The sequence below is a fragment of the Lissotriton helveticus genome, chromosome 6, assembly GCF_964261635.1.
Source record: "Lissotriton helveticus chromosome 6, aLisHel1.1, whole genome shotgun sequence".
NCBI lineage: Eukaryota > Metazoa > Chordata > Amphibia > Caudata > Salamandridae > Lissotriton > Lissotriton helveticus.
In genome coordinates, this window is record NC_136067.1 from 1497973429 (window position 1) to 1497999806 (window position 26378).

The following is a 26378-nucleotide window of genomic DNA, read 5'->3' on the forward strand; positions in this document are numbered from 1 at the left end:
CAGTACCTGGCTAGGGGCATGGAGCTCATTCCAAAGTCACCTAAACTGGAATACGCCCTACACGAGTGGGGGAGACATATGGATGATCTACGAACGCACCTGCTAGAACAGGAGCACAATTCAAAGAGTTAGTATGAATCTACTCCGTTCACAAGTCAAGGGAGCATCTAAATATATATATCAGCAAGAAGGCCCGAATGAATCTGCCTCTGAAGAAAGAGCCAAAAGGTCAAAATATAAAATCAGCAGACAATCTAATGTGGAGACAGATCAGTTTGAAGTGCAAGGAAAGGTGCAACTTTGAGTCTGTCTGCGAAAAAACAACCAGAAAGTCTTAAATAAAAATCAAATAACAAACTGGTCAATTCAAAATCAAGGAAAAGTTCGGGCAACTCTCCCAGAAAAAGCACATATTATAGGTGGTTTCAGGCAGTGAAAAATCCCACACTCCACATGGAGTGAAATTAAGAAAATTTACAACAATAAATGACTTCCTGTAAAAAAACAATACATAAAATAAGTAACATTTGGGGAAGCCTATTTTAATTGCATTGAGTTTTATATAGCGCTAACTTGATCCAAATTAGGGTATCAGAGCACTTTACATAGCACCAATTGCATTACATGAGGATACATTATTTTTTTGTTAGGCACGGGGCGATTGAGTGATTTGCCCAGAATCACAGGATGTTCAGTGTCATTGCCAAGACTCGAAACCAGTTCCATAGATTCGAGGTCGACCGATATAGCCGTTTGGCCAACTTCTCTCCCAGAGGAGTTATGCATACATAAAGAGAAGGAAATAGTTTTGCAACATTTAATCGTACTTCTTTCATGGAGTAAATAAAGCATTGAACAGGCCTAGGCAAAAGGCCTTGAATGTTGCAACATAAAAGAACATCCTGCTGTGGCATCCTCCTTAAGCACGTAAGTAAATAAATGTTATAGTGAGTACAAGAAAATGACACCACAAAAAAACATCTAATTTCATGTATTTTATGAAAAGGAGAAACACAGAACTAAAACATGGACTTAGGAAACTTGTTCATGCAATTTTAAAAGCACATTTTCTTTACCAACTTTAAAATGGTATCAGGTTCAGGCCAAGTAATTTAAATTTGTGCCACAGTACTGCCCACTTACACAAGTAAATTAACATTATTTTCCAATAAAAACACATTCACAATATCAATGCATTCAATATCAATGCATTCAGTGTGAAGAACGAAAAACACAAGAATGCTACAAACACGAACGTACGGTCCAGTTATATTACAGTACACCACAGGTGTGCGAAAACTATGATGAAAGACTGCAAGTACCAGGTTCGCAAACAATGTTCCCTGTATGCTCGGCAGTACTTCTTCATTTGTGGGCACCTAATTTCAAATGTTTTCTAATGTTATGTTTACTCGTCCCTAATGTTAAATGATGTATTTGAACAACAACTCTTCACTTCCCCTTGAATTCAAAACACCTTTGTATGTATGGCCGTCTTTGTAAGGCATTTAGGGCCACATGTATCATGCATTTTACCTGTTGCGAATGATCCGACTCACAGATTCGGGCCGTTTGCGACCGGTAAAATACATTTTGGTATGTATGAATTCCAATTAAATCGTAATTTGGAATTGCAAAAACATACCCATTCTGTATTAGGAAGGGGTGTTTTTCCTATTACATTTTCAGGACAGCCATGCTTTCCCTAGCAGCCACAAACAGGAAAAAATATACATTGGAACATCCGCTTTCAAGAGAGCGGGTGGTCAACACTACAGCCGGATATCCGTTGGGGTGTTGGTCAAAGTCTTCCACCACCAGAGTGAATTTTGACTCTACTGTGAAAAACATGGTAGTCTCCCAAACTTTAAATAGACCGGAGGGAATCGAGAGTTTGGAGGACAGGGTGCTTCACTTTTTTGGATGCCAATAGACAAGCCCCAGCACCTAAAGATAAGGATCAACTCTTGTCCTTTTTAGGGCTGGTTGAATATTATTCGAAGTTTGTCAGAGGATTTGCAGACTTGTCTGAACCTTTGAGAGTTTTGTTGAGAAAGGGTAATAGGTTTGCCTGGGAACAACTATCCCGTCCGTCAAACTCTACATGATGGCCTGTATAATTCAGGAAAATCATGGCGCCATTACCCCATTGATAAATGCTGAAATATCTGTGACATAAGTAGTTGAAAACATACCTTACGTCCGTCTGGTTAAATTCTGGGGTCAAATGTTTTCTATTCTCAAGTCGGTTCTTTTTGTTATTTAACAAAGGATGTTCTTGTTCTTTAGCAGTGGATTGTTCTTGTACTTGATCTTCTTGATCTTCCTTGTTCTGGCTGAACTGTCTTTTAAACCAGTCAGGTAATTCAAAGTATCCCACGATGGCATCCTTTTCCTGTAATTTAACAAACCTTTAATCAAATAATATTTTTTTTTTTATTCAGGTCTTGGCTTTTGCCAGGTAACTATATATATGTAAAAATGCACTATAGTCAAATAAAATGATCCCTTTGGGCTCTTTTTTATGAAAACATACGCCACAATCACACTACTCCCACTCATACATTTTTCACCAGCACCAATTAGAAACCAGGGGCCTCATTTATGAGAAATGACGCATCGCTGGGTGAAAGCAGCGATGCGTCACTTCTCAGTGCGCACTCTTTGAGACATGATTGATGCGTCATATTTATAATATGACGCATCATGTCGCAAGGAGTTACAGATACGTCAGTATTTCTGACGTATCTGTAAGCGCAAAAGTGACGCATTGCTGATGTGTGTCACAAAAGTGACGCAACTCCAGCAATGTGTCCTTTCACATGGGGCAAGCCCCATGTGAAAGGGCCTGCGTCAGTTTTACGCCTGCCATGAGGTAGGTGTAAGATATTAACGCATTTGCGTCCTAGAAGTGGCGCAGTGAAATCTCATAGATTTAACTGTGTCACTTTCAGGACCCTTTCTTGCGTCAATACGCCCCCCTTGCATACATTATACCTGGCGCAGGTATAATGTGGAGCAGGGGTTTACAAAGTGACGCATCTAGGTAGATGCGTCACTTTGTAAAAATGGCGCAACAAGGTGCATTTTTTATGCCACTGGTGCGTCACAAAAAGTAACGCACCGGCGGCGTAAAAGTGACGCACAGCCTCATAAATGAGGCCCCTAGAGCGCAATATAGAAAACTCATGTAATTTTATTAGCTGTATATCAAAAATTATACACCTTTTATTCAAAAAGATATATATTCTTTCAGTTTCTACTCAATGCACAATATTAAAAACACATATTAAAAACAATTCATTTGCGAAAAAGGGAGAACTACAAAGTTTTGTCAAAACCCCAAACCCACAACCTGCTGCACTTTAGGGATACTTCAAATGCATAGAACTAATGTATCACATTTAATGTATACATAATATATTTTTTCCTTTGTTCAAGGTGTATAATTTTTGATATACAGCTAATAAAATTACATGAGTTTTCTATATTGCGCTCTAGGTTTCTAATTGGTGCTGGTGAAACATTTATGAGTGGAAGTAGTGTGATTGTGGTGTATGTTTTAAAAAAAAAGAGCCCAAAGGGATCATTTTATTTGAATATAGTGTCTACAGTTGGTGTCTTACCCCTTTGGCTTAGTTGGACCCCTCTCTTTTATTCTATGGTATGTAAAAATGCATGCATATATAATTACATTGAGGTGCGTTGTTGAACAAGTTATTTACCTTCGGTAATGCATTATCTGGTAGAGACATAGTCTAGTCACAGATTCTTTAACTTTTGAATTCTCCCCAGGCAATTTTTCAGCAGTACCTCTGCACGCTGGGGAACAATGTCGTACGACTGTTAATGACGTCGGCTCTGGTTTTGATGTCAGTGGAAGTCATAAAAATCCCCTCCGACGGGCGGACGTCAGCTTCATCTGTGAATCTTTCCTCGCCAGAACACGGAGCCACTATATAAACTGGCTGTGGAAACAGTGTGCCAAAAACAGTACAATGTACCTTTGAAACAATAACTAGAAAATGGATATTAATGGTAATATCAAGTCAAGATCTATGAGGTAAGAACAAATGGTTCGTTGAGTCACGCAACTACTTGAAACAGTGATCACTGGTGTATAAAACAAGTGCTGGATAAGGGTGTAACTTTTTCACTACATGTCATTTGCAGAGCGGGAAGGATGGATAGGGCGTCAAGGAATCTGCAGCTAGACTATGTCTCTACCAGATAATGCGTTACTGAAGGTAAGTAACTTGTTCATCTGATAGAGACATCTAGCAGCAAATTCTGTAACTTTTGAATTAAATACCATAGATATACCAGCCAGAAGGTGGGTCAGTGAACTAATTCTACAAAAAGTTTCAGAGAGAACAAGCCAGTCGAAATTAACAATAGACCAAACATACGTAATAATTAGATGAAAAAGTACATGGGCTCCTTATTCCTTATAAAAACCGTGGCATGGACCACAGGCAATGTAATCACGAAACAACTCTAAAGCCATGGAAAAAACGATCCCCCAAGGGCAGTGCAATAACACTGTGTCAGAAGCCAACAGTCAACTGAGGACAGTAGTAAATGATCCCTAAAGGGTGAAATGAAATGAGCCTATGGAACAGAAAGGCTAAAGGCAATAACGAATGCTGTGTAAACTACAGTTCACCAGCAAGGAGGTATTGGAAGTAATCCAGTAAAAGAGCTCCCAGAACATATCAACATTAGAGCGCAAATGAATAAATTAATTTACCTTGTGGTTGGACCAAACTAAGTATAAGGACTGAAGTAATTCAAAGTCTGTCCTTGAAGAAAACATCATAAGATAAAGTGACCTCTACAAGGATCACAAAACACTCAGAACCTGTAGAGACGGGAAGATGGCAATAATTCAGATTTGAATCTGCCATAAATAATAATCAAAAGATGCCCAAACCTATATAGCCCATACTCAACGTACATATATAGATCCATACCCATATTACATATATATACATATATACATACACGCACAGATATATATATATATATATATATATATATATATATACATGCACACACACACATATATATATATTACCTAATGGCGGTCGCCAGTAGGTATATATAGTTAGGACCTAGTTACCATAGGAAATTCCGAACCTTCCATTGGGGATAACTTTGGCGCCGATTGTGGGATCTTTTTGTAATTTTCATTAAATATGCCTCGCTCCGCTCCTTCCCTGAAAGTTTTGGGGGGATTCGTCAAGCGGGGGCCAGGAAAAAAGGGGGGTCCCAAAACGAGTTTTCCCCATGTTAATTTCCATAGGGACATTCTGACACGGCTACAGCTCGAACGGCTGAACGGAATTACACCAGATTTGGCAAAATGGTAGGGACTGGTATGCAGCAGTGCCTTTTGTATGTTTGGTGTAAATCCCTCCAGTCGTTTTTGAGAAAATTGAATTTGAAATTTTTAAAATGGCATTTTCTATGGGACCTTTAGGACACGGCTACAGCCTGAATGGCTGAACGGAATTACACCAAACTTGGCAAAATGGTAGGGACAGGTATGCAGTAGTGCCTTTTCTATACTTGGTGAAAATCCCTCCAGTAGTTGTTGAGAAAATTGAATTTGAGCAAATTATATATCTATATGCGCTCAACATTCTATTGGGAATAACTTTGGCGCTGATTGAGGAATCTGCGTGTAAGTTTCCATAATTTTGGCCAGCTCCGCTCTGCTCCTTCCCTGAAAGTTTTGGGGGGATTCGTCAAGCAGGGGCCGAAAGGGGGGGTTGCAAAACGTGTTTTCCCAATGTTAATTTCCATAGGGACCTTTAGACACGGCTACAGCCCGAACGGCTGAATGGAATTACACCAAACTTGGCAAAATGGTAGGGCCTGGTATGCAGATGCGCCTTTGCTATGTTTGGTGAGAATCGCTTGAGTAGTTCTTGAGAAAACGGAATTTGAAATTTTTCAAATGGCATTTTCTATGGGACCTTTAGACACGGCTACAGCCTGAACGGCTAAACGGAATTACACCAAACTAGGCAAAATGGTAGGGACAGGTATGCAGTAGTGCCTTTTCTATATTTGGTGAAAATTCCTCCAGTAGTTGTTGAGAAAATTGAATTTGAGCAAATTATATATCTATATGAGCTCACCGTACGCGCACCGTAAGCGTACGGTACACGTACCGTACGTGCGGGTACCCTTACGTGCGCGAGCGAGTTTCTGATTGGCTGGCAGTCGACTGTCAACATTCTAAACTGTCCAAACCAGGAAGTGTTGGCCACCATCTTGTTTTTCAGGAGAACTGAGGCACAAGAGAGCCCAAAACAAGAGTGGAAAACACAAAAAGGGGGCAGGGTAGAGACCCCCCAAACCTCTAGCCCTTCTCAGGGGGTCCCAAAAGGACCCCCAAGGGCAAAAAAAACCCAAAAATTCGAAAAAATTGCGGGGTGCGCGCACCGTACGCGTACGATACGCGTACCGTGCGATTTAAAAAATAATTGCACTTGGTGGTCATTCTGGGACCCCCTGAGAAGGGCTATGGGGTCAGGGGGTCTCTACCCTGCCCCCTTTTTGCGTTTTCCACTCTTGTTTTGTGCTCTCTTGTGCCTCACTTCTCCTGAGAAACAAGATGGCTGCTCAGGTGGTCCCAGAAGGATAATAACATATATAAACGTTATCCGCTAATAGAATTAGCATTTACAAAACCTTTCAAATTTATTGAAAAAAAAAGTAGGTTTCACGCCTGATATAGTTAGGAATTAGCATTTAAAAAACCTTGCAAATTCACTGAAAAAAACATAGGTTTCAGGCCTTATATAGTTAGGAATTAGCATTTAAAAAACCTTGCAAATTCACTTAAAAAACCATAGGTTTCAGGCCTTATATAGTTAGGAATTAGCATTTAAAAAACCTTGCAAATTCACTTAAAAAAACATAGGTTTCAGGCCTTATATAGTTAGGAATTAGCATTTAAAAAACCATTGAAATTGCTCCTATATAGTTAGTTGTACTAACTATATTTCGCGCACCCGCAATCCACTGCTGATGATGTCACATATTACATCATTCATGACATGGTCAGTGACATCACTGATGACATCACTGATGACATCTCAAATGACATCACTGATGACATCACTGATGACATCTCATTTGACATCACTGATCACATCACTGATGATATCATTCATGTGATAATACGATGCACCTCCTCACACTCTAATATAACCTTTGATACACCCGTGTTAAATACAGACTACCATTCTTGAAATCATTGACACACCAATACCAGTTACTACATACGCACTCACTGATTCCTAGGTCTACACACACATTCCCTCATTCACCCATAGAATCACTCATACATACAGTCACTCATCAATACAACACTATCATATGCACTCATACACCTATACAGACACTCACACACTGCCACTCATCCATGGAGTTACTCACACACCTAGTCAGTCATGCAAAGAATCAATCACACTTCCATTTCCTCAACTATACAGTCATACACACAACACCTTACTTATTCAAACATATACAAACACATACTTACTCTCTTATACAATCACTGATACAAGTACACAATGATCCATACAGCCACTCGCACATTCACTGGCTCTCATGTATAGTCATTTATATATGCCAACTCTCACATGCACTGTGTTTTACATATGTACTTACTTGGACATGTAGCACTGAGATATCCATTCACTCACCAACACACCCATGCACACAGTCAACCGCCCATATAGCTGTTTCTACATGCACACTTGAACTCATACACCTAGTGAATCAACTGCTCACACATCTATGCACAGGGTCACACACCTCCCAGCCACCCACACACACACTCTGTCTCCCATTCAAATACTTGGGCAACCAATCAATAACCCATATAGCCACTCATATAGCTACTGATCAACACATGCAGCAGCTTACACAACAACAGACATACTGATGCACACATTCAGACAGTTTAGTCACTAACCCATGCATTTAGTAAGACACATTTAATCACTCACTCATACAGTCAGTCACGCACCTACTAAATCCTTCATCCAGACACTTATACATCCATTCATTCTTCAATATGTAAAACATATTTAAACTTTACAGAAACACACAGTCACTGGATGATGTCATCAGTATGTCATCAGTGATGTCATTTGAGATGTCATCAGTGATGTCATCAGTGATGTCACTGACCATGTCATGAATGATGTAATATGTGACATCATCAGCAGTGGATTGCGGGTGCACGAAATATAGTTAGTACAACTAACTATATAGGAACAATTTCAATGTTTTTTTAAATGCTAATTCCTAACTATATAAGGCCTGAAACCTATGGTTTTTTAAGTGAATATATATATATATACATATATATATATCTATAAGGTATGACATACAGACATAGATAAAACAGACATTACCTAATACATATCCTGACTTATTGTATACAGCAGAATTATACCTAAATATGTACAACACAGCCACGTTACACCTGTGTGTATTCCATATATCTATATAGATAAAGTTGAACTGAAAACGAGTCCATGATAACATACCACAAAGAATTGAAAAAGAAGCAAACTCCCGCTATCCACAACAGCACCCTTAAGAGCCTCCCTGAACGCTGCAGCGAGACTCATTACTGGCTCAAGAAAACATTCGCATATATCCCCAGACTTAAAGTCTCTAAAATGGATGCCCTTTGAAGCCAGAATACAGCTAAAAATTGCAGTTATGACACACGCTGCCTTGCACCACAATGCGCCCAACTACCTCGGTCAAAAGTTGTCTATATCAGGAGGCTCAAGATCCAATAGAAGTACAAAAAATCTACTCCTGAAACCTCGTAGATTCCGGAAAGAGAAAACATACAAGCGCTCCTTCTCAGGAATGGCACCCAGGATCTGGAATGCGCTCCCTCCTGAAACCAGGCTTATCTCCTCCACTGCACTCTTCAAGAAAGAAGTGAAAACCATCCTTATGGCCAAGATCTCCTGAACCTTATAGGTGCTGGATCAGAGACTCTGCATTGCTTTGCACCACTGTTCACCTGGTCCTTTGGCACTATATTTCTGCGTGATGGGAACACCACCACGCTATTCTCTTACTACCGACCAATATATGATACACGTTGGTTTACTGACTCACTCTCCCGATGCCCCCACTCAGTTCTCTCTACACTAAAACATTGATATAAGCCATCCACACACCCATGGTGTACTTGAACACCTCTGTAGTGGGAACAATGACTTGTGCCTTTTGATATTACTTGTTTACCTGATTGTATACTGACATGTTTTATGTATGTTATTATTATCCTACCATGTTAATGACTATTATATTGCTACCATTTTCTCTGTTCATTCCTACTGCCCCCACCCTGTCTTTGTGAAGCGCTCTGATATCTGTAAGGATCTTGTTCGCGCTATACAAAACTTTGAATAAATAATAATAAAATAAATAAAAGAAACAGAAGATCACCCTGCGTGACTTAGCATTAAGATAATGCCAACTGCTTAAAAGTATCATGAGAGTTTGAATACTCTACTCAATTGCAAGGTATATATATATGCTGATTAATGGAAGAAAAGGTCCCCAAGAAGATAGAGGACATTCAATTTCCCGACAGGAAAAGTGTAAGTACACCAAGCATATAAAAGGATATGGAAAGGAAAAACTCAGGATGTTTCTAAAGAAGAGAAGACCATAGAAGGGAACATTCTCTTTAAGAAAGGAAGAAATCCTCTCAGAAAATGAGGGACACAACAGTAGAAGCTAACCCCCTAGGGTTAAAACATCCTGACACTGCATTCTAAGCAGTGTTCACGGAACAACCACGTTCCCAGAATGGAAGTAGGGTAACGATATAGCCTCCAGAAACGCAGGATAACCATTTGCAACATAAACATTCTGAAGAATGCACGATAGAGACCTTGAACAAGCCATTGTAATGCCTCCTAGAGAGAGAAACACATATCAAGGGAACAAAACTACATGCGTAGGCAAGGAACGCACAACCTTGTAAAGTCTGCATTTCCCCCTCATAGAGCAGCTTAATCTTTGTTAAAAATCACGTAACTGAAAAGCAACTCATGAACCTTGATTCAAAGAAAAGTGCTCTCCCCCAATAACTACTAAAAAAGACTGCATCCAATGAAGGACCAATGAGGTTCCAGAGTGATTGCAAAGGACAAACATACACTCAGTATAAAAGGTCCCTCATGTATACCAGTATATGGACCTGCTTCAAAAGAAACATGTGACATTGGTAAGCTTCCTAAGTGGAACAAACATCACAAGCAAATGACCTCTTAAGCATGCAGCCCTAATCAGAGGACAATGGGAAGAGAAATATATGCAATTGGTATCCTTGTACTACATAATCTGTCACAGAAAGTATTAAAGCAACAATGCCTGCTACCGCAGGAACACCACATTGGATGTCATCAACAGGCGGAGCTTATACCACTATGACACTGCCATAACATGGCCAACCATGTCAGAAACTAAAGATTAATATCCCCCATGCAACCCTAGTATAGGGAAAAAAATCAAAGAGGAATATAATTAGAAAAAGAGAAATTAGGAATTTGTTTCAGATCATCTTTCATGGAAACGCTGCAAAGCCGAGTCAGCCTGGGCACCAAAAAGATGGGTGCCATCAAAGGGTATATCGACCAAAGCAGCCTGGACAGCTTCTGGAGAATCTGTGGTCCTGTAGCCAGGCACTGCACTGTAGTGCCACAGAGGATGCCATGGACTGTCCTACTGAAACAGTAGTATCCATGCTGCATCTAATAATCAGCTTAGCTGCCTGTTGTCCATCCCAAATCAGCTGTTCAAAATTAGTCCACAGTCATTCAGAAGTGTTGGCAACATAGTCTGCAAGGAATTCCACAAAGCATGAGAAAAACACCCAAGAACACAAGACGTGTCCGTGGACCTTAAATCAGAACTAGTTGAGGAAAAATATGTTTGCCACACGAATCTTGTCTCTTAGCATCTCTATCCGATGGAACCTTAGGTATAGAATCCATATTCTGTGAGACTGAAGCAGCCGGAACTACCAAACTACGAGAGGTAGGATGCCTGAGGAGACAAGCCGGATCTCCAAGAGCAGGAAGGTGCCTGCGATATATAGCACAATCCACCAAGACCCCAGTATCTGGCTTAGCCCAAGTGTCCAACAGTATGTCATACAGGCCCTCATTATATGGGAGAACAGGCTCCAGCTCATCTGCAGTTGATAAAGGACATCAATCAGGGGATCAGTGGACTTCTCCACAGAAGGAAGAGGTAATTCCAATACTGTAGCCACTCTCCTTATAATATATGTAAAAAAGGAACTCGCCTCAGTAGCAAGACTAAGAGGGGAAAGTAGCCCTGAGGATGGGGAAGACTCCAGCCCACTAGCCTTACCAAGTGCAGATTGCCAATTCTCCTCCAGAAGATGTGGAATAGATTCCAAAATAGGCTATAATAGCCCAAACTCCTCTATATCACCTACTACAAGAAGACTTTTCAATGCCCCACCATGAGGGGGAAGTGAAACAACAACATTTACCTCAGTTGGCTGTATCGACTCCACACCTGACGCCGATCGACGCCGAGAAGGTGCCACCTTGACGTCTGGAGGAAGAGGAAAAATTACTTAGATCTGCGCCAAGACGATGAAGGATGGACGCCGAAGGTGGAGACCCCAAAGGGCTGTACACCGGCACCGAAGCGGAGTCGGCCATTGCCGACTGGCACCAACCCAATAACGACTCAAATGACCCAAATGACATTGAAGTTGAACCCACTGGTGTTGCTCCTCTCACCTCCACAGGGCCCAACGGCGCTCCAGTGGAAAGTGGGGGCCAAAATATAAGATGCAGAGAATTGCAGTACTGTCATTTGGGCCATCGACGCACCAGCTCCTGGAAAGATGGGGAGATACGGGGTGGATCTGTGTACAGCTCCTCAACCGGCAAGTGGAAGGAGCTATGGGAACTCCACGCGGTGAACTCGGGGGTGCCGCGACTTGAAACTTCTATGCTTACTTTGGGAGGTCGATAGAGAACGATGTATTCTTGAGCGTCTACAGCTCCTAGAACAGCCCCGCAAACGTCCGTCCGACCGAGAAGAAGTAGACTGAGGCCAACATGAAGTCTCTGTAGACCAGACAGCTGCACCACTAAAAGTTTAATACCGCATTCCTTCAGCGCCTTCAGCTCCAGCTTCTAGCAGGAGCCGCAAAGGGCTGTACACCGGCACCGAAGCGGAGTCGGCCATTGCCGACTGGCACCAACCCAATAACGACTCAAATGACCCAAATGACATTGAAGTTGAACCCACTGGTGTTGCTCCTCTCACCTCCACAGGGCCCAACGGCGCTCCAGTGGAAAGTGGGGGCCAAAATATAAGATGCAGAGAATTGCAGTACTGTCATTTGGGCCATCGACGCACCAGCTCCTGGAAAGATGGGGAGATACGGGGTGGATCTGTGTACAGCACCTCAACCGGCAAGTGGAAGGAGCTATGGGAACTCCACGCGGTGAACTCGGGGGTGCCGCGACTTCAAACTTCTATGCTTACTTTGGGAGGTCGATAGAGAACGATGTATTCTTGAGCGTCTACAGCTCCTAGAACAGCCCCGCAAACGTCCGTCCGACCGAGAAGAAGTAGACTGAGGCCAACATGAAGTCTCTGTAGACCAGACAGCTGCACCACTAAAAGTTTAATACCGCATTCCTTCAGCGCCTTCAGCTCCAGCTTCTAGCAGGAGCCGCAGTCTTCGAGTCGTGGTGTTCTCACTACATAAAAATGGAGTGCGGGTCTGTAACCGACATTTGTAGAGTACAAGACCCACAAGGCTTAAAGCCTGAAGACACGACAAAAGAACACTGTTTTCCAACCGACAAAAACTGTCAAAGTAGGCCAGAAAACAGCCTGAGGAACTGCTTCTCGGGATCCACGTTACAGCGCGGTAAAGAAGAAAGTGAAGATTTAGCCAATAAGGTAGTTCAGATGCAAGTCTGCTAGTTCACTTAGATGCCTTTTAGTGCCCTAGGTTAGGTTTACCAACTTTAGAATCCCTGCATGTTCTGACCCCTAAAGTACAGGTAAGACCCACAAATCTTTATGTCTATTTCTCACAGGTGATTCACTATCAACTACAGAAAGATTACAGGGAAAACATACTAAAGTACCTCCTAAGTACTAAAGTGAGTCTGCATCTGGGTTTTCTTGAATCAGGCACACCGTCACTTCATGTGTCGAACAGCAGCTTTTCTGGATGCAAAAACTAGACTGGCCTTTTTTAAATCTTATTTTGGTGCTGACTGGTTGAATGGCGACCACCTTGATTGGAAGAGGAAAAAACCTAACCTTGAGTGAAAACTGTGAAATTCCTTCATTGGCACCATTTACCACAGAAGGCCTGCCAACTTACCTCGTGATGGGCATGATCCCAAAGTGAATCCACAGTTCTGATAAAGGTAATGCTAGATTCTAGCGATACAGGGGATTTTGTAGACATCGAGATAGTGGTCAAATTACAGTACAGATACCTTAAGCGACAAAAAAGTTCCAGAAGATTTTGCAGCTGTAAATGCAAACACCCTGTCTTCAGTGGAAATCATAACTCCTACTTAGGTGGTAATATTGGAATTTAAAAGTATTGCCATTTAATATATGGAAAAGATAAAATTTAATGCCATTGCACACACAAAAAGGGTTTATTTCAAGGGATACCTTAGCTAGTATTACCTGGAAAAAAAGATTGTTCCAGTTTAAATCACCATTTTGTGAAGAGTACTCTTTATTTGAAGAAAATACGGATGTAGAATCACAGGCACAATAACTGGCTCATAGTTATGAGATTGCAACTGTGGCTGAAAAGTATAAAGTGTCACTTGTAAGGAAGTTTGCTGATGTTTTTGCTGAAAAGATCGCCAAAGAACTACCCCCACAATGGGCAAAAGGCAATAAGAATGTCACATAGACTTGATACCAGGATCAAATGTTTTTAACTGTCAAATCTATGCTTTAACAGAAAAAAAACACATACCTGCGAACCTACCTTGATGACTGGGTTCATTAGACCTTCCGTATCATTAGCTGCCACTCTATTATTTTTTTACCCAAAAACCAATTGAGAGCCCTGTGTCTGTATTGATTATAATGCGCTGAATAAAATCGTAATAAAGAACAAATACCACTTGCCCTTGATTTCTGTCTTGTTAGAACAATTCAAGGAAGCCTGCCACCTGATACAGGTACGGCAGCAAAGTGAATAGAAAACATCCTTTAAAAGATGGCTTGAGTTCCTTCAGTATTGTGTATTGCAGTTTGAGCTCTGTAATGCCTCAGTGGCATTCCAATATTTCATCATTTAAGTGTTACGTGACTTTATTGATCACTTTGCAAATGTTTATGTTGGTGATATTTTGATCAGTTCCCTTGATAAAGAAAGTCTTGTGCAACATGTTTCAGCTGTCTTAAATCCCTTATGACTAAATCAGCTCTATTGCAAATTGTATAAATGTTTTTTTCATGTCACACAGATAGAGTTCTTAGGGCTGGTTCGCCGATTTCCATCAACATTTTATTGATCACTTCTCTCAGGTCTTTGCCCCTATAATTCATCTGCTTTGAAAAAAGGTATACTTTTTTGGTCTGAAGAAACTGAGAAGGCCTTTAACTTCTTAACACTGGCTTTCACTGCTTTCCCCATTGTGGCACATCCTAATTCTAATATTACACCAGCGGTTCACACTCTCCTCGAACCACCAGCAACATTCATCTTCCATCTGTACTATCAGCTGCAGGTGTGAAACAACATCTAGGCTCCCTCTGGAGCAGCCAATAAAGGCCAGTTGAGATGGTGTGTTCAATGTCTTTCAAATGTAAATCTGATATATCACTGGTGTAAATTGTGAAAATATATCAACAGGCTTTATTTGTTGTATATGAAATCTGGCACATTGATGAATGCAGTTGTATTAAAAACACAGTGCAAGATAGGATAAGAAGATGAAGTAAGCTTTACCTGCTCTGTGACTGTTGGGGTTAAAGGTTCAGTAGGTTTAGATTCAGGCTTTAATTCTTTGGCACTGGTGACATATGGTTCTTTCTGTAATTCCAGTGTCTTGATTTTCTCAGTGACTGAGGGATATTTCTAAATTAAACATAAAAACGTTTTCACATATGCAGTCGAAATAATGTCTACTGAATTGCACTTGAACCAAAATGAACATATATCAATTCTCCCACTGGATGGGAGCAATATTTACTCAAATTTCAATTAACAGAACAAATAGTTCACAGATTGAACAGGATGAGTATTGCTTAAAGGTGCTCTGCCATATAACACAACCAATCATTGTGAAGGAGCACTAAATTGATCTGCCATTTCTTTAGGGAACTGGTTCATAAAGTTGTTACGAGCATTAGTCAGACTTAGAAATAGATCATATTTCAAACCCTTCACCAAAATGCGTAGATTCACAAAGGAATGAGTTGTGTCTTTTTTATGCACATGTATTTATGAGTGCATATGCTCAGAAAGTGTGTGCAGCAGAAAGGGGACAGTATATATAGAATTTCAAAAGATATCAGGGAAAATAAAAATTAAATAGAGGAAGATGCAAAGTCAAAACTTTGTTATTATTAACAAACATGTGCATTCTCTTTCCCACAACTACCTGTAGAGCTAAACTCATACCTTATTGAACAACTTGTAAATGGTGCAGTATTTATGGGATTACGATTTGTGTTGGGTACGCACCGTACGACCCTTTTTCTATGGGAGCTGAAAACAGCCGTAAAAGCAGAGTTTGCCCCGAAACAGGTACAGAACGCCCCCCCCCGGGTACGGTGCATACCCCCCATGATCGCAGGGGTGCCCACCATACCCCTGCGATCATGGGGGGTACGCACCGTACCCCGCGATCTTGGGGTGTACGCACCGTACCCCATATACGCTGGGTGTATGGTGCGTACCCCATGTACGCTGGGTGTACGGTGCGTACCCCCCATGATCGCAGGGGTACGGTGCGTACCCCTGCGATCATGGGTGGTACGCACCGTACGGTGCGTATGTGAATGTGCGCTTTTCCGTACGAATCACCCTTATCTGACGTGGACCATACGAATCGCGTCCTGATACCCCACTCTGGATCGTACTCGTCGAGTCGTACGGTGTGTGTACGAGTCGTACGGAGACGGCTCCGGATGCGAATCGTACGGACGAGAATTTTACCCGATCGGAATCGGCCCCTAGATGTACAGAGGCCATCACAACTGTGCTCTTAGCAAATAGATTTTCCTGGAGATTAAGGAACACATTTGAAAATAGTAAATCATTTTTCAGAATATTGTTTTGTGGTAAAATAACACATACATACATACTGACAAATCAAAATTGAAATTCCGCTTGATTGTAAAATAGTGATGCATTTTTAACTCAACGGCACATGATACATTAGATTATTTTAATTTCTACATTTTCACTTGCTTTTTTTAAGCAGCTTGATTAAACTAGCATATTAAAAAAGAGAACCAAAATCAGAGATCTAAGGCTAATAAAGTAGCCCCTATTGAACTGTGATGGAACTCTGCCATAACAATATCTACATGAGATGGGTAAAAATAATCCTGTCAATACATCCTTCGAGAAAAATGTACTATGGGAAAATCAATGTCTTATCCTTCACCTAATCTCGAGTTCATAGTATGAGCCTATGATCTTAGTTATTGTTTTATGAAATGAAAAGTGTTCAAATTTATATGAGAAAGTAAACTTACCATCAGCACTGCGGAAAAAATCTACATATTTGCACAATGATATATATATGATAAATTTGTATGACCCTCCAGTACCAGAAGATGAGTTCTTTAAAAGGTAACAATTAATTTACAGACCCTGGTTATATGGTATGCCTCCTTACTAATGACTTATTTGTAAACCAAATATGCTAATGAGATGTAAGCCTATTTTACCATGTTTTAGGGAGTGAGCAGAAACACTTTACCACTAGTTAGCAGTGGCAATGTGCAGGGAGTCCTAAAGCCCAGTAAAGTGAGTTCAGCAAAATAAGAGGGGTGAAGGTAAAAAGTTTGACGGTCAACCTGCAGAGAGGACCAAGTCCAAGAAGGCAATACTCCATCATTGGGCTCTACAAAGCCTAAAATATGAAATTTGAGGAAAAAACTGTACTAGTGATGCAGGAGGGAATTGTGCAATTTATATAATCTTTATATTAACTGGATGGACGACCAGAAAAGGTATTTTCAGATTGGTCCCAATCCAGTCATGGATTCACTGAGATACAAAGCCATGGAATGAGTTTCCAGTATTCCAGTCATCCACCTTTTTCCATTTTCTTTGAAGTCCCCTTTGTAATTTGTTTCTTTGCCTTAGTTAATAAAAATGCTTCATTTATCAAGGTTTTCCAGGTACACATTAAAAAACAAGAATTGCAGAGTAATATTCACATCATGTGGAAGTGTTACAACAAAGAAATTGCAGCTCTGTCAACACATCTGAGTGTCTGGATGTAGTGGGCATGAGTCCGGGTGAGTCCATGTCGGTGCATGACAGGAGGATCAAATTTGCCTATAAAAGATGGTAATTTCAGGCTGAGTCACTTTCTGCCAAAACCATCTCTCCAGGAAGACATCCATTGCCGCAATCCCCCAAATCCTGAATATAGGCAGGCCCCCAGACTGCCCCAGACCCACTCACCCAGTTACATGCCCCTCCTTAGCAGTACCCTTACCATCTCTCTATACGGTTGGCGGTTTGGGACTGCCCCCAATTCCCCACTCATAGTTGAATTTGTCTCTCTTTCTGGCAATGTCACATTCAGTGCCCCGTTCGGCATTCGGGTCAGTTTGAAAATTGCCATAGCAATGATTTTTGGTTCGTACAATTAAGAAAGAAACATATCCCTACATACATTTGTCCTAGACCATTTGCTACATCTTTCCCTAATGTCAGGGTGTCCTCATATTATTTGATGAGAAGTAGACTAAGGTTTTGTGTTTGTAAATGGACACATTGAGAGAAATTGTTTTCCTTATTTCTTCTGAAGCCTGGTTTCTATATTAATTTCATAGATCAGAAGAGACTGCTCTATGGAATCCATACCGCACATGCCACTTTTTCAATGCCTTTCAAATGTATATCTGAGATATTACTCGTGTAAATTGTGAAAATATATCAACAGGCTTTATTTTTTGCATATAAAATCTGGCACATTGTTGAATGCAGTTGTACTGAAAACATAGTGCAAGAAAGGACAAGAAGATGAAGTAAGCTTTACCTGCTCTGTGACTGTTGGGGTTAAAGGTTCAGTAGGTTTGGATTCAGGTTTTAACTCTTTGGCACTGGTGACATATGATTCTTTCTGTAATTCCGGTGTATTGATTTTCTCAGTGACTGAGGGATATTTCTAAATTAAACATATAAAACATTTTCACATATGCAGTCAAAATAATGTCTACTAAATTGCACTGGAACCAAAATTAACATATATCAATTCTCCCACTGGATGGGAAAAATATTTACTCAAATTTCAATTAACAGAACAAATAGATCACAGATTAAACAGGATGAGTATTGCATAAAGGTGCACTGCCGTTTAACACAACCAATCATTGTGAAAGAGCACTAAATTGATCTGCCATTTCTTCAGGGAATTGGTTCACAAAGTTGTTACGAGCATTAGTCAGACTTAGAAATAGATCATATTTAAAACCTTCACCAAAAATGCATAGATTCACACATGAATGAGTTGCATCTTTTTTCTCATATGCATCATGAGTGCATATGCTCAGAGAGTGTGTGCAGCAGAGTGGGGACAGTATATATAGAATTTCAAAAGATATCAGGGAAAATACAAATGAAATAGAGGAAGATGCACAGTCAAAACTTTCTTATTATTTACAAACATGTGCATTCTCTTTCCCACAACTACCTGTAGAGCTAAACTCACACCTTATTGAACAACTTGTAAATGGTGCAGTAATTCTGGGAAAGTGCTGACAGCGCCCGCGTCTTCAAAGAGCACGAAAACCAAATGGCAAATTTACAGTGAGACTGTCTTCCCCATGAAAAAAATGCAATATATATATGTGAAAAGTCTCCAATTTTCCATTTGTTCCTTGAAACAGACCAGCTACAATGGATTCTACAGATTATTTTGTCTGCTTTGTCTCAAGGCACTGACATTAGGGTGTCGATTCCGATCGGGTAAAAAGCGTTCTGAATCTTCGTACGGAGCGTTTATCCCCGTACGAATCGTACTCGTACACGTCCCTGTACGAATCTGCAAGTACGATCCCAACCCAACACGTCACTCCGTACGACTCGTAACAAACTCCGTACAAATTGAAAGTACATACGATTTGCACCCGGGTGACGCTTTACACAACGTTTGAACGTAAATAGACCGCGTTATCCGTACCAGGAAGTACGATTCGTGTTGAAGACACTCCGTACGGCTCTTTTGCCACGAGAGCTGAAAACTGCCATAAAGGCAGAGTCTGGCCCGACCCTCACCCCGGTACGCGACAAACAAGACATGAACCCCATCGTCCGTGTCATCCCAGTCCTGTACGCCCACCACCTCGTACATAGAAACCGACGACGGCGCAGATGGTGAGTACAATGAACCCCAAAAACGGAAGTATACCTGTACGTGGCGCCACACGCGTACATCACTATTGCACGCCTGTAATGCGGGGTACGGTGCGCCACACGCTACCGCATATCACCAGTGTAATAGTGAGACCTGCCGCACCGACGCCATCAACATCGGGGTACGGTACGCCACCGCATCTCACCAGTGTAATAGTGAGACGTGCCGCACCGACGCCATCAACGTCGGGGTACGGTACGCCACCGCATCTCACCAGTGTAATAGTGAGACGTGCCGCACCGACGCCATCAACGTCGGGGTACGGTATGCCACCGCATCTCACCAGTGTAATAGTGAGACGTGCCGCACCTACGTCATCAACCTCGGGGTACGGTGCGCCACACGCTACCGCATATCACCAGCGGAATGGTGAGACGTGTGGGACATGCGTCAGAAATGTATGTGTATGTTGCGTCACATCTAAGTGATGTGTGGAAAACACACCCAGCAGTGTCCAGCAGTGCCCTGCAGTAGAGGGTGTGTGTGACTAAGACCCTCAGCAGTGCCCAGCAGTGCCCACCAGTAGAGGGTGTGTGTGACTAAGACCCCCAGCAGTGCCCAGCAGTGCCCACCAGTAGAGGGTGTGTGTGACTAAGACCCCCAGCAGTGCCCAGCAGTGGAGGGTGTGTGTGACTAAGACCCCCAGCAGTGCCCAGCAGTAGAGGGTGTGTGTGACTAAGACCCCCAGCAGTGCCCAGTGTAATAGTGAGACGTGCCGCACCGACGCCATCAACGTCGGGGTACGGTACGCCACCGCATCTCACCAGTGTAATAGTGAGACGTGCCGAGACGTGTGTGTGACTAAGACCCCCAGCAGTGCCCACCAGTAGAGGGTGTGTGTGACTAAGACCCCCAGCAGTGCCCAGCAGTGCCCACCAGTAGAGAGTGTGTGTGACTAAGACCCCCAGCAGTGCCCAGCAGTAGAGGGTGTGTGTGACTAAGACCCCCAGCAGTGCCCAGCACTAGAGGGTGTGTGTGACTAAGACCCCCAGCAGTGCCCAGCAGTGCCCAGCAGTAGAGGGTGTATGTGACTAATACCCCAAGCAGTGCCCACCAGTAGAGGGTGTGTGTGACTAAGACCCCCAGCAGTGCCCAGCAATAGAGGGTGTGTGTGACTAAGACCCCCAGCAGTGCCCAGCAGTAGAGGGTGTGTGTGACTAAGACCCCCAGCAGTGCCCAGCAGTAGAGGGTGTGTGTGACTAAGACCCCCAGCAGTGCCCAGCAGTAGAGGGTGTGTGTGACTAAGACCACAGCAGTGCCCACCAGTAGAGGGTGTATGTGACTAAGACCCTCAGCAGTGCCCACCAGTAGTGGGTGTGTTTGACTAAGACACCCAGCAGTGCCCAGCAGTAGAGGGTGTGTGTGACTAAGAACCCCAGCAGTGCCCAGCAGTTAAAGCAGAAACATACCATGGTGAACATCATTACCATTAGGAAATAGACACATGTTACAATACCCAAATATGAACATCACACCAGCTCCCAGGCACACAGCAGTCCAAGCCATTACCAGAAAAGCAAAAGTACAGAACCAAAAAATAAAAGCTTTATTCAGCTGCACCAAAAGATAAAACGTAAATATGAGTCCATGCTCACAGAAGCCCAATGGGCAGTCCAAATAACGGGTAAAAAAGGTTGTGGCATTCTGGATGCTGTCACACCCAAACTTACCTGCACATAGAGTTCAATTGGCCGTGGAAACAGTGGGGGCATCATCTGGGGAATCCTCCGGCACCGCAGTGACAGGAGAGGGAAGGACAGGTGTAGTGGGTGCAGGTGTTGTGGATTCCTCCACACTGGCTGTTGCCTCGCTGAATGTGGCTAAATATTCTTGGCTGCAAACTTCAGCCAGTTCGGGCAAACTAACACCTGAACCCGGGGACACATTTGGGGTGGAGGTAGAGGGCTGTGAGTCTTTTGTTGTGGGTCTGTGGATGCGTGTGTGACGTCTGTCCCCTCTCCCTGTGGGTGTGCCTACATCCCCTTGAGATTGGGTGCGTGGAGATTTGCGCTTAGTCTGCCGTGTGGGTGTGCTGGGTGTGTCTGTTGTGGTGTCTGACCTGTGGCGTCTGCGTGTACGTTGGCCAGGAATGGGAGAGGCTGAGGTGGATTGGTCTGAAGGAGGGGGGGGGCAGATGCTGCAGGATGGACATTGCTGCCGTCAGTGTGGACTCTATGCCAGCCACACTCCGACGTAGATCAGACATGGCAGATGACATGCCCTCCATGAACGACAACAACTGTGTCATGATTTTTGTTTGTCCATGGAGGACAGTCAACATGGATGTATGACCTACTTGAATCTGCCGGAGTATGTCCACAGACTCAGCACTGAAGGCAGCATGGGAGACAGGTATGTGTATAACCCTAGGCATTCACTTATAACATGAAGGAAAAAATGAGATCACACTAAGGGAGAACAAACAAGGCACAAAATATCATTAAAAATTAAATTATTTTTAATCTACACAAACATATAAAAAATAATTCATATCATACAAATGTAATCACAGTCAATAATACATAATTGGTCATATAAAATTCAAACACAGTTTTAAACAAGACAATAAATTTAAAATCAACTAGTAGCATTAATCGGTCTCTACGCGTGTTTCGGCGTCAAACAAAACGCCTTCTTCAGGAGCCACGATTATTTCTATGAAAAGACATAAAAATTATGACTATTAATTTACTATGTACACTTCAATACACATAATTAATTACAAGGTTGTTCATCTGCCTTATCAGTTGACCATTTGTTCTCCTCTTTTAACAGTGTTTCCCTTTTTCCCTTTTTGATCGCACATTCATCCTCTACAATATTTACAGTCTATATTTAGAATAGTATCACAGTCAATTTAATGAGCATTTGCATTTGGTTCTTTTTATCTTATTTCCATAATCTTGGTGATAATGTATAAGCAGGTACCAGCTGCTTATAAAAAATTGCAGCAAGGTACGACACTACATCATTACTGCCTAACGTATTCAGGAAATTAATATTTCTAAAGAAATTCCTTATTCTTTTAACTTTCATATAAGGAACAGGGCTGTCAATCAGTGAAGCAATATTCGTAACAAGGGTTTTATAGTGTTATAAGTTACCTAAAGGGAATAGATTTATAATATCTTACCATTTCAAAATCGAATGATAAGAACCTTATTCCTAAGGTATACTTACTTAAAACAATTTGCAGATGTTGCCTTTCCCGACCAATCAAAGATATGTTAACAGGTAAACTCTATACGGTGCAATTGCACTGTCTTGATACAACTATTGCAATCCGCACCTAATGAGTGAAGTAGGTAAGGTCATGATTATTACGCTTCTTTGAATAAAACAATAAGATTCCTAACTTAGTTTTAATTCTTCTCACAAGGATTGGGCAGAGGGGTATATTACGTAGCACTCACCAATTAAAACCACTGACACCCGTATATGCACAAATCCGTATTCAATAACAGCTTCAAAAATGGATAAGTTCTTCCTTATATTATTGCCTCCACTTCGTATTTTATCTAGAGGACAGAAAGGTTTACAAATGTGTTTATGAATTATGTCCTATGCAGTCAGTTGTCAATGTAGGTATCGAAGGGATATTTATTCAGTTTTCTTACCATTAATGTTTGCATTAATATATTGGTAATCCTTATGTTTATATCAGAGACATCTGGTTAAAAATCTATTCACTGAAGTATCGGTATTCATCAGATCGAGTACCTGAAAATAATAACAAGGGCTCATAAAGTTTGTTTTGTAAATCTATCAAAAGGACCTAATACACGGTAACCAAATGATAATTACTAACCGCGAGCGATGGTTTCTCTGGTTAACAGTACAAGCACTTCAAGCGCTCCATCTGCAAAGACATGGAATAGAATCGGACGATTCTCTGTCGAAGCTGATTGCTACTTGGCAGGTTCTGGGCAATACAGTCTGTATACAAAGAAATAATATAGACAAGCGGGAAATCAGATCCACTCATCGTGCTATGTTAACACCCATTCCTTCCCCCGACTATGGGCTTCTAATTCTAACATCGCACTCACCGAGATAGGACTTTCTGCGAGCCCGAACGACGGGTAACCAACAGCGCCTTCTTAGCGTTTGAAGGAAACGACAGCCGCCTCAAACTTGATCACTTTAAATACATCCTTTACCGTGGTCACATGTCTTGCCGTATTTAAAATTTTAAAGGGACAGAGGTGGAATATAGGTTTCAGCCAGTTAAATGTATTCAGCTGCGTTTCCTATCATATAGATTAGCTGTTTAAAGAAGCCGAGTTGCATGATTTAATGGCGTTCGTCCAGCAATGAATACAAAGCCTGCTCTGTGTTAGTTTAGAGGAACCGGCACGACGCGATCATGCCAGAGGCATTTGGTATCCGGCAGGGGTTCGATACCACCTTGGTTCTACCCATGTTTTGGCAATAAGGCAGAAGCTATTATAATTATAATATTTTATAATTAAATGCCCTATTTGTTTACATTTGTAATACCTTAGTATCACTCATTAATATATAAATGGGTATACTCAGACATCAAACTCCTTAGATGTACAACGATGTGACAACTCAGAATTTCAGCAAATCCAGCATCATCAAGCCATATTCCCAATCTGACAATACAAAACCATGGTTAAAATATCGCATTTTCCCATGGAATATCACCGTTCAAACCCTGTTTGAATGTGTTCAAAACAAAAATCCAGTAGACCTCTTTCTTTTTTCGAGCATGGGAGACAGGGGCAGGGGCTGCGGTGCCGGGAACAAAGGAGAAACAGGGGGCTAGCACGGACCCTAGGGACCCTAACAACTGGGCGGGTGGAGATGGTACTGGATGAGGAGGGGACAGCCAAAGATGTAGAAGATGGCATAGCTGCAAATTCCCCCTCCACCGGAGAGTCTGATTCCGAGCCGTCCGCATGGTAGGAGATGCCGTGCCCATGACGTCCGGCCGTCTGACTCTCCTCACCCTCCGTGCCACTGCCTCCCGCCGACTCCTCAAAGCTGGTGGCACTATCGCTGGGTCCCTCTGGCTGCTCCGTGCCTGTGTCTCCTCCAGATTGTGGTGATGATGCTGTTGGCAAGGAGAATAGGAAAAATAGATCAGTCACCTGTACACATCAGATATGTCAGCTACAAATCATTTGGGCACATTTCTAAACATGGCATGCATCATGTGTCACATGCCACTGAACTCTGCACAATGCTAAGCATAGTAATGGGCAATTGTAAGAGACATAACGCTCAATGTATAGTAGGATACAAGTAACAGGCAAGGACACAACTTGAATGAGAGTCACAATGATGAGCCACTGCCTGACAACAGGATAGCTGATGATAAATCACTGTTCATTTGCCCACCCTGCCACCCAAATCCAGACCTGGTCATGTTTGAATCGTTTTGACCCTGTGCCCCATGGGAAAAGTTCTGCCCGAACTGCCATGTGATGCCATCCTGGGACCTGAAACAAGTGTTCCATCACCTCACACTGGCATCACAGCTGTCTACACCCAAACTCACATTGTGTGGCTGACCATCAATATTATTACCAAACAACCTGCAACATATTTAGCGAATATGCACACACGCACTGCCCAGTGTGAGTTTGCACAAGCTAAATTTAGTATACATGGACAGTGTGCACCTGTAGCTAACACCTGAGAATTAGAAAGTTTACCATGGACAAAGGCCACTGAGGCTGACTCGTGCAGAAAACCATGTTGAGACTCCTGATCAGTGCCAAAATATGAAGAAGGGCAGACACAGTGCACAGGTGGTGCAACAGGTAAGGTACCAACAGGTGTCACAGACCTCCCTCCAACATGATGATGTCCCAAGGAATATGCATACTGAGACATAGCACCTTAGGAGTACATGTGAAAAACAATACATAGCCAAAGCGCTGGACAAATGTGGAGTAGGGCAAGGCATGTAAACCAGCACCTGCTGAATATGGGCCATTCTAATGCCAATGCATTTAGTGCCAGTCTGACCACACCACCCCAACTGTGGGAGTGTTAGCATGCCTCGGAGCACTGCAGGTAGCATGTGACACACATGACAACAAACAGACATGTACCTACCCCCTTCTTGCTGCTGTCCCTCCTGCAACTGCCTATGGAGGTCTGGGAACACCACTTCCAGGACCCCGAGCATGTGGGGGGTGAGGTGGCGGGTGCCGCCATGCTTGCGTGGAGCTTCGAGCTTGAGTTGGACCCTGGCGATGCGGCGGGTCCAGCACCGGATGTCCTGCCACCTCTTCCTGATGTTACTGAGCCTCCTGCGATGCCCCCTCACTCCTGACAGCCCTGGCGATGTCCAGCCAGATGTCAGCCTTCTCATAGGCAGATACCTGTCACGAATATAAAGTGATACAACATCAGTACACCTGGTCCATGTCCCAAAGACACACACTTGCACCAAATAGACTATGACAACAGGGGATAGGATGCTGACCAGACTTGCATCGTTGTCCATGTGTATGTGGCCTGTGAGCAAACAACAATGCACTACATGCCATTGAAAGGCCACAGATGCCATAAGGGGTGCAAACCACTCTTTGAGCATGGCACACACTGAGCAATATATGCTACTTCAGGGTATACTGCAGCACGTGACATGCTGCCACATACCCCACTACACCAAAGAACCCTCTTCAGACCACACAT

At 42.4% G+C, this 26378-nt stretch overlaps 1 protein-coding gene across 1 annotated transcript in view; it reads right to left on the reverse strand.

Moving 5' to 3' along the window:
- Positions 1–26378, reverse strand: part of LOC144762755 (uncharacterized) — an 842179-nt gene that overhangs the window by 788487 nt on the left and 27314 nt on the right. The window contains exons 3-5 of the mRNA XM_078648006.1: positions 18327–18455; positions 15050–15178; positions 2196–2395 (exon numbers count right to left, since the gene is read on the reverse strand). Of these exons, the coding sequence (XP_078504132.1) occupies positions 2196–2395; positions 15050–15178; positions 18327–18455 (458 nt within the window). The remainder of the gene's footprint in view (positions 1–2195; positions 2396–15049; positions 15179–18326; positions 18456–26378) is intronic.